The 19,543-nt window shown below is 38.5% G+C and overlaps 1 protein-coding gene across 2 annotated transcripts in view; it reads right to left on the reverse strand.

Moving 5' to 3' along the window:
* Positions 1–19,543, reverse strand: part of MYO1D (myosin ID) — a 377,798-nt gene that overhangs the window by 234,635 nt on the left and 123,620 nt on the right. Inside the window, exons 12-15 of one of the 2 annotated variants that reach the window (XM_065532339.2) lie at positions 15,152–15,222; positions 11,398–11,472; positions 5,189–5,321; positions 3,812–3,926 (exon numbers count right to left, since the gene is read on the reverse strand). In XM_065532339.2, the coding sequence (XP_065388411.1) occupies positions 3,912–3,926; positions 5,189–5,321; positions 11,398–11,472; positions 15,152–15,222 (294 nt within the window). In that variant the 3' untranslated portion in view covers positions 3,812–3,911. Of the gene's footprint in view, positions 1–3,811; positions 3,927–5,188; positions 5,322–11,397; positions 11,473–15,151; positions 15,223–19,543 lie in introns of those variants that run through there. The other variant, XM_005583409.4, reaches the window with a different exon arrangement.

Below are 19,543 nucleotides of genomic sequence, written 5' to 3' on the forward strand. Positions count from 1 at the left end.
CATTCTGTGCCTGGTTCATCCTTGGCAGGTGTGGAATCCAGGTTGGTAGGGCAAGCTGAGTGCAGCCTGCCAGGCTGAGCAGGTGGAACAAGCCCGGCAGGCTTGAGCAAAACTCAGGCAAAGGCACCACCAGCCACAAAGGTTTCTGGCCAGAAAAGTGACACCCCAAGGATCCTGTGACAGTATGAAAATAGTTTCCTTAAGGAAAACAGTTTTACTTGCTTTTTTCAGATGCCTGGGGCAATTATAAGACCTGGACCACCTTTAATCAAATTGTCAGTGTGAGGCTTTTTCAAGCTACCCAGGTAGTATGAGTTTGGGTTGCAAACCTCCTAAAAGCTCACTTATGATTATAAATTCCCAAGAGAGATTCACACCCCCTCCACCCGTGGCTCAATGCCAAGAACCAAGACACGTAGTTTTCCTTACTGATAATGGGGAATTACTTGTAGTTCACTCTACATGTAGCCCTTTAAAGACTCACCATTGTGTGTGTGTGTGCACAGAATTCCTTATTAGACACCCTACTTTGGGGAGGCCCTGGGCTTCACTTCAAGGACCCAGCCTTGAATAACTATATTCAAAGTTACCCACTTCAACAAATCCCCACAGGGTGAGGGGCAGCTTTAGGGGTTTTTCCCTTCACTCAGTTAACTTCTACATTCACTCAGCTCCTGGCTTGCATATACCTTACTTTTTGTTAGTTCACGGCTGCATTCAAGATGTTGATTTTTATATTTTATCTAATATTTCAGTCGTTTTCAGTTGGCTTTAGTGGGCACCTCATTCACCATGTTGCCAGAAAATGCATTATTCATATATTTTTGAGGTCTTTACATCTATATTTCTAAGTTAAATTGATCTCTAATTTTATTTTCTCATATTAAGCTTATATTAAGGTAACATTAATCTCATTAAATGAGTTGAGTAGTTGCCTCTCTTCTTCCCATCCTCCAAAACAGTTTCCATATGATAGGGATGAATGGTTCCTCAAAGGTTTTATAAAACTGATTTCTAAACCATCTAGATGTGATGTCCTTGGCAAAGTTGGGAAAAGGTGGATTTATCATCAGTTATTCGGATTCTTTAAGGTTACTGATATATTCAGGTTGTCCCTTTCTTCTTGAATTAATTTTGATAACTTTTTTTCTAGAAAACCATCTACATTTCCAAATCATTGGCATATAGTTATCTATAATATTCTTATGTTTTAAAAAATTTCTATAATGTCTGCATAGTAATAGCCCCTTTTTTGTTCATAATTTTTTAATTTATCAGCTTTATTAGAGGTCTTACTGATTACTTTTTTTCCCATTATTTTAAAGTTTTACTATTAAAAAAAACATTTTCTTACTTATTTCTTTAGGTTTTCTTTGGAGTTCCTTTTCTGGCTTCTTGAGTTGCACTTAGCCATTAACTTTTCAGTCTTTCTTGTTATTTTACAAAGGCATAACAAATGGATCACTTTAGCAGTATTCTATAAATTTTGACAAATTTTTTGTCATGTACTTCCTAACATTTTGTAATTTCCATTGTGATTTCCTCTTCAACCTATGACCTGTTTAGGAGAGTACTTTTCAAAGTTCCCAAACATTAAATTTTTTTTTAATGCTGGTTTTTATTTTACTTGCTTTTAAGATGAAAAATATATCTGTATATGCGCTTCTTCAAAGTGGTTGAGATGGCTGAGTGTGGTGGCTCACACCTGAAATCCCAGCACTTTGGGAGGCTGAGGTGGGTGGATGACCTGAGATCAGGAGTTCAAGACCAACCTGGCCAACATGGTGAAACCCCATCTCTACTAAAAATACAAAAAAAAAATTAGCCGGGTGTGGTGGCACACACCTGTAATCCCAGCTACTCGGGAGGCTGAGGTGTGAGAACTGCTTGAACCCAGGAGGCAGAGAGGTTGCAGTGAGCTGAGATAGCACCATGGCACTCCAGCCTGGGCAACAAAGCAAGACTCCATCTGAAAACACACATACACACACACACACACACACACACACACATACACACACACACACACCCCCCCAAAATGGCTTCCTTTGTCATCTATAATGTGGTTAATTCTTGTAAATGTTCCATGTATACTTTATTATTTTTTTGAGATGGAGTCTTGCTCTGTTCCCCAGGCTGGAGTACAGTGGCACCATCTCATTTACTGCAATCTCCACCTCCCAGGTTCAAGTGATTCTCCTGTCTCAGCCTCCTGAGTAGCTAGGACAACAGGCCACTATGCCCAGCTAATTTTTGTATTTTTAGTAGAGACAGGGTTTCACTATGTTAGACAGGCTGGTCTTGAACTACTGACCTCAAGTGATCCTCCCACCTTGGCCTCCCAAAGCGCTGGGATTACAGGTGTAAGCCGCCATATCTGGCCTCGATGTATACTTTAAAGGAATATATATTTCCTATTCCCTGGGTATGGGGTTCCTTTGATCTATTTGATAAAGTTTAAATTTGGTTTTCAAAGCTTCTGCATTCTCACTAACATTTTTGTCTGCTTCATCTATCATTTATCTTTCTGATAGCACTGGTTTAAAATCTCCCATTATGATGGTGGACTTGTCAATTTGTCAATTTTTCCTTTAAGATTTTTCAGGTTTTTTTTTTTTTTTCTTTATAGAATTTATAAGAAGCATGGGTATGTTGTTAGGTACCTAGTTCAACATGGCTTGTCTTGGACAGTTTTATTTTGTTATCACTAGTTTACCTGTATTAATACTTGCTTTCTTAAATTCTATGTTCTTTCACATGAATGTTGCTTTTAACCATTTTTGGTGCCAGGTGGCTTGATATCTTTATCTATGCCTTTGTTTTCGAGCTTTCTGCATGGTGTTATTCATGTGTGTCTCCCTTAAGCAGCACACAGCTGGATTTTCCACCTATCTAGTCTGCTTAGTCTATTTACATTATGATGAATACCAATTATTTAGATTTATTTCTATCATATTATTTTGTTCTAAATGCAACTCTTTTTTTTTTCTGCCGTCCTCTAGAACCCCTCACTTTGGCTTCACCTTCTTGCCTTCTATTGTACTGGTAAGTTGTCTATATTCTTCTGCTTGTCTCTGCTGCCTCCCTTCTCGCCTGACCTCCACACACACACACATGGATTGGGAAGCTGTAGCAGAGATTGCTAGGCTAGTTCCCCACCTTATGTCCAGTATCTTTTTCTTACTTTAAAACAGAATTCTTATTGCTAGCTGAGTGCACTGCTGACCAGAATGTAAATACCCTTCCCAGCTTCCCTTACAACTCTATGTAGCAAATAGGATGTAGCTAAAGTGTTGTGTCAAACTTCCAGGAAGTCTCTTTGAAAAGGAGGAAGTTCCAGCTGCCATCATGGACCAGGAGGATGGATGGCAAGCACTAGGATGGTACAGCAGAAGGACAGAAAGAACTTGGGTCTCTAATAACTTTGGATCTGCCATACCAGTCCTGGGATGCCTTCTTCTATACTTCATTTATAGGAGAGAGTAATAAATATCTCTTTTATTTAAGCTACTAATTCAGGGATCTGTTTTATTAGAAGTTGAATGCAATTCCTGATACAGAAATTATAGAAAGTTCTAGAATTTTATTTCTTTACAAGGCACATTAACTACCAAGTTTAGAAAACACAACAATTCTTTTTCTAGTTAATTGACTAACTGTAGTAAACTGAATATTTAAAAATATTTCATGAAATTCAGTGTTCAACTGTTTCTTGTGTCCTTTGCCTTCGTTCCAGGTTCACTTTTCTTCTTGCTGGATGAAGCAGGCTGCAGCTGACATGCAAAGGAAAGCTGAGATACAAGAGTGAAGAGTCCTAATGGCATTCTAGCCTTCAGTGCCAGTGTCCTTACCCCTGCCCTTCTGGAGGTTTGATTATATAAGCCAACAAATTGTGCTTATATGCGGTCACTTCAGGCCAAAGAATCCTGACAAAAGGAAATAGAAAGCTACTGAACAGATGTGTTCCTGTGGCATTTGCCTAATTTATCCATAGTGAAGTAACCAGAAACGGTATAGATTTAAATTCTTAGAGAGGAAGTTGATTTAAAAAAAAAAAAGATAAAGAAGAAGAAACTACATAGGAGAAGCACCAGAAGAGAAAGATAAAAATGAAGAAACTAAAAATAACATGGCTCAGAATGCTGCCTAATTTATCAAACTTGTCAACAGTAGCAGTTAAGGGTAGAAATATGTTCTTTAAGGAAAAAAAAGAGATAAAAGTTATCAAATAGTATTAGTCCTCAAAGGAACAATGAAAACCACAAATAATTGTCAATAGTGCATCTTTTTTTTTTTTTTTTTTTTTTTTTGAGACAAGGTCCTGCTCTGTCACCCAGACTGGAGTGTAGTGGTGCGATCTTGGCTCACTGCAACCTCTGCCTCCCAGGCTCAAGCAATCCTCCCACTTTAGCCTCCAGCATAGCTGGGAACACAGGCATGTGCCACCATGCCTGGCTAATTTTGTAACTTTTTGTAGAGGAGGTCTCATTATATTGCCCAGGCTGGTCTCAAGTGATCCTCCTGCCTCGGCCTCCTGAGTAGCTGGGACTGCAGGTGCATGCCACCATGCCCGGCTAATTTTTTTAACTTTTGTAGAAAGGAGGTCTCACTATATTGCACAGGCTGGTCTCAAGTGATCCTCCCGCCTTAGCCTCCCAAAGTGCTGGGATTACATATATATAAGCCACAACACCCAGGCCAATACATCTTTATATTTCAATTATTTAAAATAGCCTAAGGACAATACTTGCATACTAAATTTCCTCTTAAAACTCTCTGGCCACCTTGTACTCAAACACAGTATATAAATGGTGCATTTTACAACTTAATTCAGGATTTTACTTATTTATCTCGGCCAGGTCCTGTTTTCAGCACAGGAAAAAAGTTCCTTTTGCTGTGCATGCTATGCCTTATATATTTTTTAAATTCAAGATTTTTCCCTTGACCATGACAGTAGACTAAAACGCTCAAATTTAAGATACATACTAATCTGGGACACAAACAATTGTTCCACTGAGGTGAGATTTTTTTAAATGCAAGAATAAAAATTCTATTATAACATTCACTTTATACATATTCTTCAATCTACATGTGATTACCTAAAAAGCAAATCATATATACATTCTTTATAATGCATCAAGAGGAAATCTATGAGTTAAAATGGATATTTAGAAAAGAAAATAATTACCTTTGATGCAAGGTTGTCTACTAAAGCAATCATAGAATTCTTAAACAAGGTAGCAGCAGTCAGAGGTCGCTTGGTCACCTCTGTAATGCTCAGTTTGCCTTCAGGCCACATATTCTTGAGCACAGGATTTGAACTGAGAAGCACAGAAAAAAACAATTCAAATGTCACATTCAAATAAGCTGGATAAAAACTGATAAGCAATTCTGCTGAAATATATCCTGAGAATCATAATTGGACTACAGACTGAACTCACAAGGCCTAATTGGAAAGATGATTCCATCCAGAAAATTATGCTGCAAGTATAATGACTGATACTGCAATGCAAATTGAGATTTTTTTCCAAACTACAGCATATTTAAAAAATTATTTAAACTTCTTTAAAGTGACATCTTTATTCTACCTACCTAGGACCCTCAAAGGGTCAATATGGCCCTTACAATACATATAGAAAACAAATTCATTTTTGTGATGGTTAGAAAATGAGGACAAACCACTAGTAGAAAAATGATCCTCAATGTCACAGCAGAAAACATAAAAGTGGCAACATCTTTGAATTAAAGCAAATATTTATATATTAATAGAACAGTTAACACTACAGAAAACCCGCTTTTTTAAAAAAAACACAGGTAGGAATATAAAATAACCATTTTTATATTGTCCCTAGTAAATCAGTTTACTGTAGTTCAAATTGTCAACAAATTTGTAGGTAGCATTGGCAGTTACAATATTTTATTGATGTGACATTAGGACTGTTGCAGTCCAATTCTGAAAATGCATTTCAGGCCAATTTTCAGGTTAAAATTATATATTCATCATTCTGCTCTGTGGAGGTATTTTTAAAAACGTGTAGTGATCTCAACTGTCATTTTTTTCTGGTTTCATTTTGGGTGCTTTTGATGTTAAACTAATTGGAACTGAAAATGTTGCTTGCTTCCTAGAAACTTTTATCAGAAAAAAACTTTCCTTAGAAAATTGGGGGTTGAGAAGAGAAAATAATTAACATTAGCATTCACTGCTAATTGTTCTTACTACTGCTAACATTTTACCCACTTTCTTTCCCTCATATAAAATTTTAAAAATTGAATTGGATCTCCATAGCACCCAGAATGTTTCTGTATGTAGGTGCTCAAAATAATAGCCGCAAGATGAAAGAGCAGATGAGCGCAAAGCGAAGAAGATAAATGGTGATGTGTGGATTGACTGGGTCTGTGAACACAGACAGAGCAACACTCCCAGACCTTACCATCATCAGCAAGCAGTGCCAACTACTGTCAAAGTGGCTACAAAACGCTGCAATAACCTGTGGTTTATGAACCCAGTTTCATTACTTTCTAGTCCTATTCCATAATTTTCCATTTGTACACTTACATCAAAATGACTACATAGATGTATATTGTTTTTCCTTAACCTTTTCATTCTTATCTTTAGCACAGAAATAATTTAAGGCAACATTCTTAACTTACAGTGCACATGGTTCCTGAATGCCATTCTAACACTTACTGAATAGAATTTTCAGAAAGTAGAAAACTGTACTTTGTGTACTTTGAAAAGTCTGACACACGTCAAAAGACTGTGTCTTTTAGTCACTGGCATTTGGTCTATGCAGTTTCTACACCAAATTCTTTGTCTACCTTACTCACTGTTGGCCATATTTGGAGACTATTCCTGCACTACACTGTAAAGGTTGGAAATGAAGGAAATAAGATAACATGTTAAATAGCAGAATTGATACAAAATGAATCCAAACAGTTATAGGGAGTCATTTTAAAGAGAAAGAACTTTCAGGCCAAGTCATGACTGTAATATTTTTGTTTTTCTAAGACAGCGTCTCACTCTGTCACCCAGACTGGAGAGCAGTGGCGAGATGATAGCTCACTGCAGCCTTGACCTTCCGGGCTCAAGTGATCCTCCCACCTCAGCCTCCCGAGTAGCTGGGACTACAGGTACGTGCCACCATGCCTGGCTTTTTAATTTTTTGTAGAAATGGGGTCTCCCTATGTTGTTCAGGCTAGTCTCAAACGATTCTCCCACCTTAGCCTCCCAAAGTGCTGGGATTATAGGTGTCAGTCAACATGCCCAGCCTGAATGTAATATTAACAAAACAGTTTTCAAAATATTTTAAATACCAGAACCCTTATCTCAAAAGAGAAGCTCCTCCAGAGACCTAGTATGTATAAAAGGTAAGGCAGATCTCACCTGGCTAACAAGACAGCAGTAAAGAGTAAAAGTTTGTGCACCTGGAATGCAAAATGCTTGCTCCCTTCCTCCCTCCATTTACACAGACACACACACACATACATGCATGCATACATGTGTGTATACTATCAAGGTCTACAGAACTAGAATTCAAGGAACACTGCTTAAAAATAATTATATTGCTGGGTGTAGTGGTGCATGTCTGTACCCCCAGAGGCAGAGTTGGGAGAATCACTTGAGCCCAGGAGTTCAGGGTTACAGTGAGCTATGATCACACCACTGTGCTCCAGGCTGGGTGACTGGGATAACACTTCTAAAAAAGAAAAAAGAAAAATAAAAATCATTATATTAACATATACAAAGAAAAAATGGATTCAAATTTTGGAAGGCTGTTAGCCATGGAAGCATCAAATAGTGTCCAGAGGTGAAGGTGGCTCATTCTAATACCATCTAGGAGGATGGTTTTATCCAATAAATAAATAAATAAATAAATAAAGTCAAGACTTCCCATCTCACGGGCAAGGCCTTTCCTATTATGGAATATATGCAATATGCTGCATTTAACAGACTTTCAATCTTTCACCCCTTTGGCAAAACTATTCCTATTGTGAAATGGATTCATCTTAGCCTGATGCCTTTACTTGTTGGGTTTATCTAAGTTCCTTTGTTCTGATTCTGTGCTTACCAGGCAACTAAGCATTCTGGATTCCATGCGTAATAATGAATCAGAGTTCTCACTGCTATTTGACTTCCCAAGCAGGTCTTCCAATAGGGAAAACCAGCCTGTTATATGAACACAATTACAGTTGGCCCTCCATATCCACGGCTTCCACATTCAACATACCATGGATAGAAAATATTTTTTTAAAAGATGGTTGTGCCTGTACTAAACATGTACAGACTTTTTTGGAGGTCATTATTCTCTAAGCAATACAATATAACAACTATTTACACAGCACTTACATTTTATTAGGTTTTATAAGTAATCTGGGCATGATTTAAAGTATCTGGGAGGATGTGGGTAGGTTATATGTAAATACTACACCATTTTATATAAGGGACTCGAACATGTATGGATTTTGGTATCTTCAGTGGAGGAGGGTACGGGATGGAATTAATTCCCCACGGATACTTCGGGACAACTGGATTCCATTCCATGTTACTGTTAGATTTTCCACTAGAAATAAATCCACATGCTGTTTTGTTTCTACCTGGCCCAGAGAGCCTGGGCTATATTAGTTCACCACCGAAAGGTGAAGCTGTTCCCAGTAGCTGAACTTCTGGGCCATGGTACATTCCAAAGTTAACAAACACCACCTCGTGCAGCCTCTTGGTACACAGACTGGCAACACACCCTGATGGTACCACTGGCCAAATAAGGCTGTTTTTTCCAAGTTGAGCTTTTAGCATTTTCTGCACAGAGAAATGCTAGACTCCGTCATTTGTCCCTCAAAATGAATGTGCCTTACCTGATAAATTAAGCATTGAAATTCCCTTCTGAAAGTCCTTTTTCTCCATGCCCAGTTCTTCCAAGGATCCTCTCTCACATTCCTATGTCTCTGTAACTTTCTACTAATGATAGTGCTATCATTAATCTTGGTGGCTTCAACATCCACACAGATGAACCATTTGATAACAATTCTTGAAAGAACTGTTTAAACATAATGTCTCTGTATCCTCATTTCCTGTATTCCCTTGAGCTGACATCAATGAGATATTTGTCTTCAACGCTACATGGAAACCAGTGTTGTCAAGAGTCCCACTGACCTTGGCATTAGCAAATCCAATGGTCAGTCTTGGTCCTCTCATCACTCCTGCTTTTGACAAGATTTGATGTAGTGTATCAATTTTTTTCTTCTTTAAACATTTTTTCTTGGCTTGGCCTCTGTGACACCAGATTCCCAGTTTACTTCCTTCCTCACTGGCATGCTCTGTTTCCTTTGCTAGTTCCTCTTTCCTTGTTTGACTCTACATGTTACAGTGTCTCAGGAATTAGTTTTTTTAACCTCTTCTCTTTTTGAAATCCATGCTCACTCCCTAGATACTCTCATCTAGTCTATAGCTTTAAATACAATCAATACACTGACGACTGTGAATTTATATCTCTAGCCCCACCTTTCCCCTGAGAGCCACACGCACATTTGCAATTGCTGATTTGGCACTTTTAATTCAGTATCCAAAATGCACTTCAGACATAACACATCCAAAACAAAACTCTTAATTTCCCTGAACCAATTAGCGTTTCCTCTTGTCTTCTCCTATCAGGCTCAGGTATCACCTCTGATTTCTGTCTTCCTCTCACACTACACATGGTCTCTACCAGCAAATCTTGTCGACTCTACTTGCAAAACATCATCCAATCTGACCCCTTTTCATTATCTCTGTCACCACCACCCAGGCCTCAGCCTGCATTATTATTATTATTTTATTTTATTTTATTTTATTTTTGAGACAGAGTCTTGCTCTGTCGCCCAGGCCGAGTGCAGTGGCGCAATCTTGGCTCACTGCAAGCTCTGCCTCCCGGGTTCACGCCATTCTCCTGCCTCAGCCTCCCGAGTAGCTGGGACTACAGGCACCCGCTGCCACACCCAGCTAATTTTTTTTGTATTTTTAGTAGAGACGGGGTTTCACCGTGTTAGCCAGGATGGTTTCAATCTCCTGATCTCGTGATCTGCCTGCCTCGGCCTCCCAAAGTGCTGGGATTACAGGCGTGAGCCACTGCACAAGGCCGCAGCCTGCATTATTAAACTCGCCTGCTTTACTGTCTATTTCCATGCTTGTCCCTTACTGTGAGCATTTTACATAGTAGTAGCAGCATTGATATCTTTAAAACATAAATCACATCAATCACATCATAAATTCCAATGCTTCCCTTAATACTTTCTTCTTACCCGGACTCAGGCTCTGTGATCCAGGCTCTATCTACCTTTCTAAAGTCACTCTCCCCATCCCTCACTTTGTTTTCCCCACTTGCTGTTAATACACTCAAGCTCATTCCCACCTTGGGGCCTTGGTACTAGCTATTCTCTCTGTCTGGAATGCTCTTCCTCCAGATATCTGCATGGCTCCCTCCACTTAATTCAGGTCTCTGCTGAAATGTCACCTCTATAAGAGGCCTTTTCTGACTACCCTATCTATAATTCCTTCCCAGCCCCTCCTCGTCTGTACCCTTCAATCTCTTACCTACTTTATTTTTCTGCATAGCACTTGGCACAAACTGAAAATTGTTTCCTTGTTTATTAACAGTCACCTTCACTAGACTATAATCTCCATGAGGCCAGGGACTTTGCCTACATTTTTTCACAGCTGTATCCCAGAATATAGAAGAATGTGTGCCTCAAAGGTACTCAATATATTTTTGATAATCTACTGAGCAACTGACTAAGTAGACTTAATAAATGAATGAATATAGTTCTTTAACCTGTAAGAAGATGGCCAGGAATCCTCTTTCTTCTTCATGGACCTTCTGTTTAAAGTATCCATACTAGATTTAAACTTGTTATCATTTGCCTAGTTTTATTTTGCCATAACTTTTCCACATTTTGTTGGTTTGTGAGAAGATTCTGTCGGCTCAGTCACCATCAGTGCTCACTGACACGAGATGCCACTCTGATATCAGAGCGGTCTCTTATTTGGGGGTGAAGACACTACAATGGGAATCTGAGTATGCAAAACTTCTAGCTGGGCCAGATGTCACCTGACACTTCTTCATCACACTGGCCTGGCCTGAGGACTGCTGAGTATACTGGTAGGGGATGCTGGAAGGCTGGCAGCAGTGAGCACAGAAACTGAGGCAACCCAAGGGAAATCAAAGCAAATCATATTATTAGCAGGGCCCTGCCCAAAATTTATAGATTTTATCATAAAGTTAGTTATATGCTATTTATTAAGTCTGATAAAGCAGAACAAGAAAATGTGCCAGAAAATCTTAAAATTTCATATAAATATAACCATATGTATATATTACATATGTCAATGAGCTTAATCTAGAGTTAATAAAATTTAAATCTTACCTGTTATACATAAGGCGCTTGAAATCTTGAAATAAAGTGTCTTTATTTTTGTCAATAAAACCAATGACAGAATAGCTAACAGGAGAGAAATCACAGAAAACATGTATTATTAACCAAGCAAGAGCCACATTTAAGCTTTTCTAGGAGGCGACAAGCCTTTCCACCGTTAATTATGCAATCAATCATCTAAAAGCTGATGTTGTTCACCTTGTCTGTATTAAAGGATACCGAATTTACCTACTAAATAGAAGGGACTTTGTTTCTATTCTTCAAAAGGAGAGCAAGCATCAGTACTATTATTATGATTAAGATGATAATTTCCTACTGGTTTATTGCTTACCTCAAGAAGATGACTTTTTAAAAGATAGCTGTATTTATCATCCAGCATTCCTAAGATAAAAGCAAAACAGCAACATACAGGAACTAACAGTCTCATCCGTAGGGAGATCAAGTGACTTGCCTAAGGTTCACTCAATGTTCAGGGTAGGATAAAAGAATCCAAGAAGAACTGCAAAGGATGGTAAGAATTGGATAAGCAGAGGAGAAAAAGGCAGGCAGATCACACAGGGAAACAGATCAAATAGAGTGATGAAGGCAGGCACATGCATGGCATTCTGGAGAGAGAATGAGGAGGCCAGTATAGATGATTTGGAGGAAGGGAGATGAGTAAGGTCTTGAAAGTCCAGCTAAGATTGCAGTTGGTGAGAAGAGTGGGAATAGAACTATACTACTCCAGTGACTGGCATGAACTCTAGGAGGAGTGAATTCAGTTTTGGGGTTCTAAAAGTAATTGAGGATTCTGGGTGATTAAGACAGAGGCTAAGAGATTAAGCAAATAGGAACTTTAGATACAGCTACACCTTACAGTTCTGCTCTCGTGCCTGTTTTCTCCCTTGGCAATCAGATCAGTATAGGCAATTCCCAGATCTCTAACCTGGATTCCTTGCCTTACATATTTAATCCTGCAAGAAAGTTCCTTCAGGCTGTGCTGTCCATGGGTACTTTAAGGTTACCGTATCCAAAATTATTTCCTTGCCTGCCCCGACCTAGGTCTTCTTAATACTTTCAAGTCACTTTTGACTGAACCTTTGTGATTTGATCTCAAGCTACTCTTCCAGATAGTTCTACTTCTCTGTGCTACAAAAAAGGATACACTTCAATCAGATGGACCTAGTTGCTATTTCCTGAATATTCTGTAGCACTCTTCCCACTTCTTCTTATAAAAATAATTCCTAGCATTCGAAGACCAGCATCAGCCCTCCTGGGTTTATTACACAAACCTGGAAGTATTTTCTTACTCTAAATTCCAACTGAGTAATTGCTATTACTCATATGGCAATTATTTTAGACCATTGTTATTGTATACATGTATATAAATGTGTCTATGTGTATATATGTGTGTTTACATGTGTATAAATAAGAACACATACAAACGTACATATGTGTATGTATGTATCTTACATGGCAAGCTCTTTGTGGGCAGGGACCATACCTTATGAAGTATTGAGCACACAGAAGATACTCAGTAAAAATCTAGAAAAGGATTGAAGAGTTTAAGAAGTGAAGAGGAAGTCTGAGGCGTTGAATATCCCTCAAAAGGGTTAGTTGAAGTTCTAGACTAGGAGTCTAGAAAGCTAGTTATTATCTCAGTTCTTCTGTAAATTTGCTAAGTGACATTGAGTAAGAACTGTACTCATTCTGCATAAGTTTCTTCATCTGTAAAACGAAGTGGCTGGTCTAGGTCATCTCTAAGGCCTCTATCCAGCTCTGCATTTGTGCCATTCTGCATTGTATGAAAGTACCCTGTAAGTGAGGCTTGGATTTTTAGTGGAGATATTTGTATGGTACTGGATCTTCCCTCTTCAGTATTACAGAACCTGGGAACATGACCAGAAAAAGTGGAAAATGGTGCCATTCCATCACTAATGGTTAGCTTGACAGATGGCATGATAATTTTGAGCCATATCATTTTATGGTCCTAGAATTTTAATTTAAATCAGGAACAGCTATTAAAATTTCTTTTTAATTTTTAAAAAATTAAACATCTTTTCGGCATTTATAGAGAAGATGATTTACCTTTTTTTGTTTAATCTCTTCCTGCAATGGATTACATGTAAAGAATTCCTAATGCAAAAACTAAGAAAAAGAGTTCTTTAAACAATAAGATGAGGAGCAGTGTCCAGTGGACAGCAAAGGCGTAACAAATATAGTAGGCTAAGAAATGCAGCCCCAACAAAAGTTTCACATCAAATTCCCTGGAACCTGGGAATGTTACCTATATCATAAAATATGTGATGAATGATCTTGAGGAGAAGCTCATCCTATATTATTCAGATGGGCCCTACATGCCATATCAAATGTCACTTTAAGATAGAGGCAGAGTGGCTAGGCTCGGTGGCTCATGCCTGTCATCCTAGCACTTTGGGAGGCCGAGGCGGGCAGATCAATTGAGATCAGGAGTTCGAAACCAGCCTGGCCAACATGGTGAAACCCCGTCTCTACTAAACATACAAAAATTAGCCAGGCATGGTGGTATGTGCCTGTAATCCCAGCTACTCAGGAGGCTGAGATAGGAGAATTGCTTGGGCCTGGGAGGTGGAGGTTGCAGTGAGTTGAGATCGCGCCACTGCATTCCAGCCTGGGTGACAGAGTGAGACTCCATCTCAAAAAAAAGAAAAAAAGAAAAAAAAAAAGAGATAGAGACAGAGGGACAGTTAACAGACACACAAAGAGGAGGGCAATGTGACTGGAGTGATACAGCCACAAGCCAAGGAATGTCCAGTGCTACTAGAAGCTGGAAAAAAGGGAACAGATTTCTCTCTACAGGAACCCCCAGAGGGAGTGTGGCCCTGCTGACATCTTGATTTTGAACTTTTAAACTTCAGAACTGTGAAAGAGTAAGTTTCTGTTGATTTAAGGCCTCCGACTGTGGTGAATTTGTTACAGCAGCCCTTGGAACCTAATGTACTAAGGTAGTTTTAATTTTTAGTAATACTTTCTGATCAATTTCTACTTTATTGTATTGTTAAGTAAGAATTTTACTTTTTCAAATAATATTTGGAAAATAATGTAGCAAAAATGGTTTTTGCTTATGCAGTTACACAACTATTCGTAGAACTTCATATAGAGGAGCAATTGTCACCCAGGGGTCTTTTTATGCCTACTATTTCTTCTACTTGGAAAGCTTTCTCTTTTCTCTCCCCTCTTCCTAATTCATTCCCCTGACTAACGCTCTTTTACTTTTAGGACTCAATTTGGATGCCACTTCCTCGAGCAAGACCTCTCTCTGCCCCTCTCAGCGGGTTAATTATTCCTCTTCACTGCTCCTATAATGCCTTGTGCTTCTCTAGTTTAACTGTTTCCATTCTTCATTATAGTGACCTTTGATTGATGTACATGCCTATATTCTTCACTAAATTCTTGGTTTCTTTAGGGCAAGGACCATCTTATCCATCTTTCTATCTCAGTTCTTAAAATACTTCCACGATTTATTGACCCACCAGCTGATTTTTACTGAATCCTAACTATGCCAGGAACTGCACATGGGCACATAGTGTGTGTTCAATAAACGACTGAAAAGCAAGGAATGAATGAAGCTATGCCATTTTTTCAGTTGAACAAATTAAAATACGTTGACATATCAAATGACCAAAACATGCAAATGAATATAAAACCAATATACATTTTTCCTGGTTATATTTTCTAAAGTGAGGTGGCATGCAAATCATGGTAGTTACCAATGTAAGATACTCACACCACATCTCCTGCATAATGTCGAATTCGAAAATCTCGATCAAACTCCAGAATTTTGTCTGAGGCACAGAGCTAAGAAATCAAGAAGGATATTATTTTGAAAACGGACATTTTTGCTTTCCTAAAAATATAGTCCAACTTAATATGAAATGATGATAATATCACAAATTATGACATCACATTGTGTGGGGCTTGATTTAAAAATATGGCTTATGTATTATATAGTAAAGACTAAACTTTCACTAGAAATCCACACAGCTAGACTACATTTCCTGTCCACTCTTACAGATGGATATGGCCAAGTAACCAAGTTCTGGACAATGGAAGTAAAGTGTGGCTGTTCTAGGCCTAAACTGGTGAAAAGTGAATGACCCCCCTTCTGTGCTTTCTTCTCTCCTCCCACTAGTTGGATGCAGAGGGTAGTCTCTAGGGCATGGAATAGTCAGAAGACAGAGGAAGTTTGGGTCCCTGAGAGAGAGACAGACTTCTACTATGTTATGAACTTTAATCTTGGCTATAGGGCAGGCACGGCGGCTCAGGCCTATAATCCCAGCACTTTGGGAGGCTGAGGCAGGCGGATCGCTTGAGCCCAGTAGTTCAAGACCAGCCTGGGCAACATGGTAAAACCCCATCTCTACTAAAAATTACAAAAGTTAGTCAGGTATGGTGGCATGCATCTGTAGTCCCAGCTACTGGGGAGACTGAGATGGGAGAATCCCCTGAGAGTGGAAGGCAGAGACTGCAGTGAGCCAAGATTGGGCCACTGCACTCCAGCCTGGGCGATACAGCGAGATCCTATCTCAAAAACGAAACCAAACCAAACAAAATTTAGCTACTCTCTTCATGCAGTCCAGCCTACCCTGACTGACAGAGTTTCTTTCTCCTCTAAGGTCCACTTAAGGAGGACCATACCGAAGGCTTACTAGTTGTTAGGCACATACATCTTATTCGGTCCTCACTGTTGACATCTAAGGTATAATGATCTCTCTATAACACACATGGCAACTGAGGCTCAAAGAGGTTAAATAATTGGCACAAGATCACATAGCTAGTAAGCGGTACCCCTGGGAAGGACTCCTGGAATCGAATGTAACATCTGTGCTCTCTTATATACATGGAGGCCTGGCTTATCTGTCTGCTAAGCTGAGACTCCAGTTCAGGACTATTGCTTCACAGAAGATAAAGCTTCTGCAGCTCTTTCCCACAGAAGAGGAATAGTTTATGGGAAGGCAGTTTTTATATGGCTGTGGAGGTCTCTATGACTTTCTACAACGTTCCTTGTTATAGTAGGACCTAGACTTCTTTGTCTGCCCTGTGAAGAATCACTTGGAATCTTATAGTTTTTTAAACAGACATCTAAGAGAGTTCACAAAAGTTTTCCTGGGAAGGCCGGGTGCGGTGGCTCATGCCTTTAATCCCAGCAGTTTGGGAGGCCGAGGCAGGCGGATCACGAGGTCAGGAATCCAAGACCATCCTGGCTAACACGGTGAAATGCCGTCTCTATTTAAAAAACACAAAAAATTAGCTGGGCGTGGTGGCAGGTGCCTGTAGTCCCAGCTACTCAGGAGGCTGAGGGGGGAGAATAGCGTGAACCTGGGAGGTGGAGCTTGCAGTGAGCCGAGATTGTGCCACTGCGCTCCAGCCCGGGCGACAGAGCAAGACTCCATCAAAAAAAAAAAGTTTTCCTGGGGAAATATACAAAACTCACTCAGGTTCTAATGTTAGGTAACAAATAATCTCAACCTGAAAGGTGTTTTCTATTAATTTGACAAGTGAATAATTATAGGAAATTAGAGTCAGACCTCCAAGGTTCAAATCTTGGCTCTACCATCTACTCACTCTGACTTCTTTAATAATTACTTATCTCAGAGAGTTGTCCTGAGGATTAAATGAATATGGAGAACAAAGCATCTACCATACAGAGAGGTCTCCAAAATACTTAATTCCCCTTTCCTGCTCTCTCTCTTATTAACCCCTTTTACAAACCATTTTCTTTACAAACCCCTTAAGGAAAAGGACCCAAGAGATGTCTACACTAATGGAACATTCTTACATTTGGATACTGCAAAGTCCCAACCGATCTGAACACAGGAGGTTTTAGATTTTTCTTTACTTTTTTGGTAACAGCAAAGTTATGTATCGATCATTTAACTTTTTATATTAATAATTTAAATAATAATTTTATGCTTTATTGGATCATTTGCCTGTCTCTCCATGGCAACTTTAATGCGGAGGAAACAATGTAGTCCCTAAATGAAATAACTGTTACAAGACAGAAACCTCTAATTTAACATGCCAGTAAGTCTAGCTAATCAGTAACCAGTAGCAAATGATGATATCCAGCTCAACACACAGAATAGCATATGTAATAAACGGTTCACAGTGATTAAAATATTTTGATAGTTTGATCATTTCTTTTCTTCATTAGGTAAAAATCCCAAAGAAGAACACATTTTAAAAATCTCTATCTCAAAGAAATAAAAGGTATTCAAACTGGAAAACAGAAGTCAAATAATTCTCGTTCACTGATAACATGATCTAATACCTAGAAAACCCTAAAGACTCTTCCAAAAGACTCCTAGACTTGATAAGCAACTTCAGTAAAGTTTCAGGATATAAAATCAATGTACAAAAATAAATATTTCTATACACGACCAATAACATTGAAGCTGAGAACCAAATCAAGAATTCAATCCCATTTACAATATCCACAAACACTCACACAAAAGAAAACCCTAGGAATATATTTAAACAGGGAAGTGAAAGATCTCTACAAGGAGAACTACAAAACACTGATGAAAGAAGTCATAGGTGGCACAAAAAAATGGAAAAACATACAATGCTCAAGGATTGGAAGAATCAATGTCATTAAAATGCTCATACTGACCAAAGCAATCTACAAATTCAATGCCGTTTTTATCAAATTACCAATGTCATTTTTCACAGAATTAGAAAAACAATCCTAAAGTTCATATAGAACCAAAAAAAGCCCAAATAGCCAAAGCAATTCTAAGCAAAACAAACAAAACCAGAGGCATCATATTACCCTGACTTCAAAATTATACTACAAGGCTATTGTAACCAAGACAGCATGGTACTGGTACAAAAATAGACATATAGATCAATGGGACACAACAGAGAGCCCAGAAATAAAGCTGTATACCTACAATCAACTGATCTTTGACAAAGCTGACAAAAATAAACAATGGAGAAAGGATATGCTATTCACTAAATGGTACTGGGAAAAATAGCTAGCCATATACAGAAGAATGAAATTGGACCCCTGTCTCTCACCATACACAAAAACCAGCTTAAGATGAATTAAAGACTTAAATGTAAAACCTGAAGCTATAAAAATCCTAGAAGAAAACCTAGGAAAGACTCTTCTGGACATTGGTCCAGGCAAAGAATTTATGACCAAGACCTCAAAAACAAATGTGACAAAAACAAATGAGACTTAATTAAACTAAAAAGGTTCTGTACAGCAAAAGAAATAATCAACAGAGTAAACAAACAACCTACATAATCAGAGAAAATATTTGTAAATTATGCCTCCAACAAAGGACTAATATTCAGAATCTACAAGGAACTCAAATAATTAAATAACAAAAAAAATTACATAACCCCATTAAAAAGTGGGCAAAGAACATGAACAGGTATTTTTCAAAAGAAGAAATACAAACAGCCAACAAACATTTAAAAAAATGTTCAACATCACTAATCATCAGAGAAATACAAATTAAAACCACAATGAGATACCGTCTTATACCGGTCAGAATGGCTATTACCAAAAATGTCAAAAACAGATGGCATGGATGTGGAGAAAAGGAAATGCTTATACACTGTTGGTGGGAATGTAAATTAATACAACTTCTATGGGAAACAGTATGGAGATTTCTCAAAGAAATGTAAACATTTCTTTTAAACGGTAGTTCTAAAAATAGAACTATCATTTGACCTAGCAATTCCACTACTAGGCATAACGAAAAGACATTAGTGCTCATATGTTTACCATAACATTATTCACAATAGCAAAGTAATAGAATCAATCTAAGTGTCTATCAACAAATGATTGGATAGAAAGAAAATGTCATATACATATATATAATGGAATACTATGCAGCCATAAAAAAGAATGAAATCATGTCCTCTGCAGCAACAGGGGTGGAGCTGGAGGACATTATACTAGGTGAAATAATGTACGTTTTCGCTTATAAGTGATAGCTAAACAATGCATATGCATGAACACAAAGATGGAAATAAGACACTGGGGACTCCAAAAGCAGGGGGGTGAGGGTTGAAAAATTACATATTGGGTACAACGTTCACTATTTGGGTGATAAGTATGCTAGAGGCCCAAAGCTTACCATTATGCAATATATCCATGTAACAA

The sequence above is a fragment of the Macaca fascicularis genome, chromosome 16, assembly GCF_037993035.2.
Source record: "Macaca fascicularis isolate 582-1 chromosome 16, T2T-MFA8v1.1".
In the NCBI taxonomy this organism is placed as follows: domain Eukaryota; kingdom Metazoa; phylum Chordata; class Mammalia; order Primates; family Cercopithecidae; genus Macaca; species Macaca fascicularis.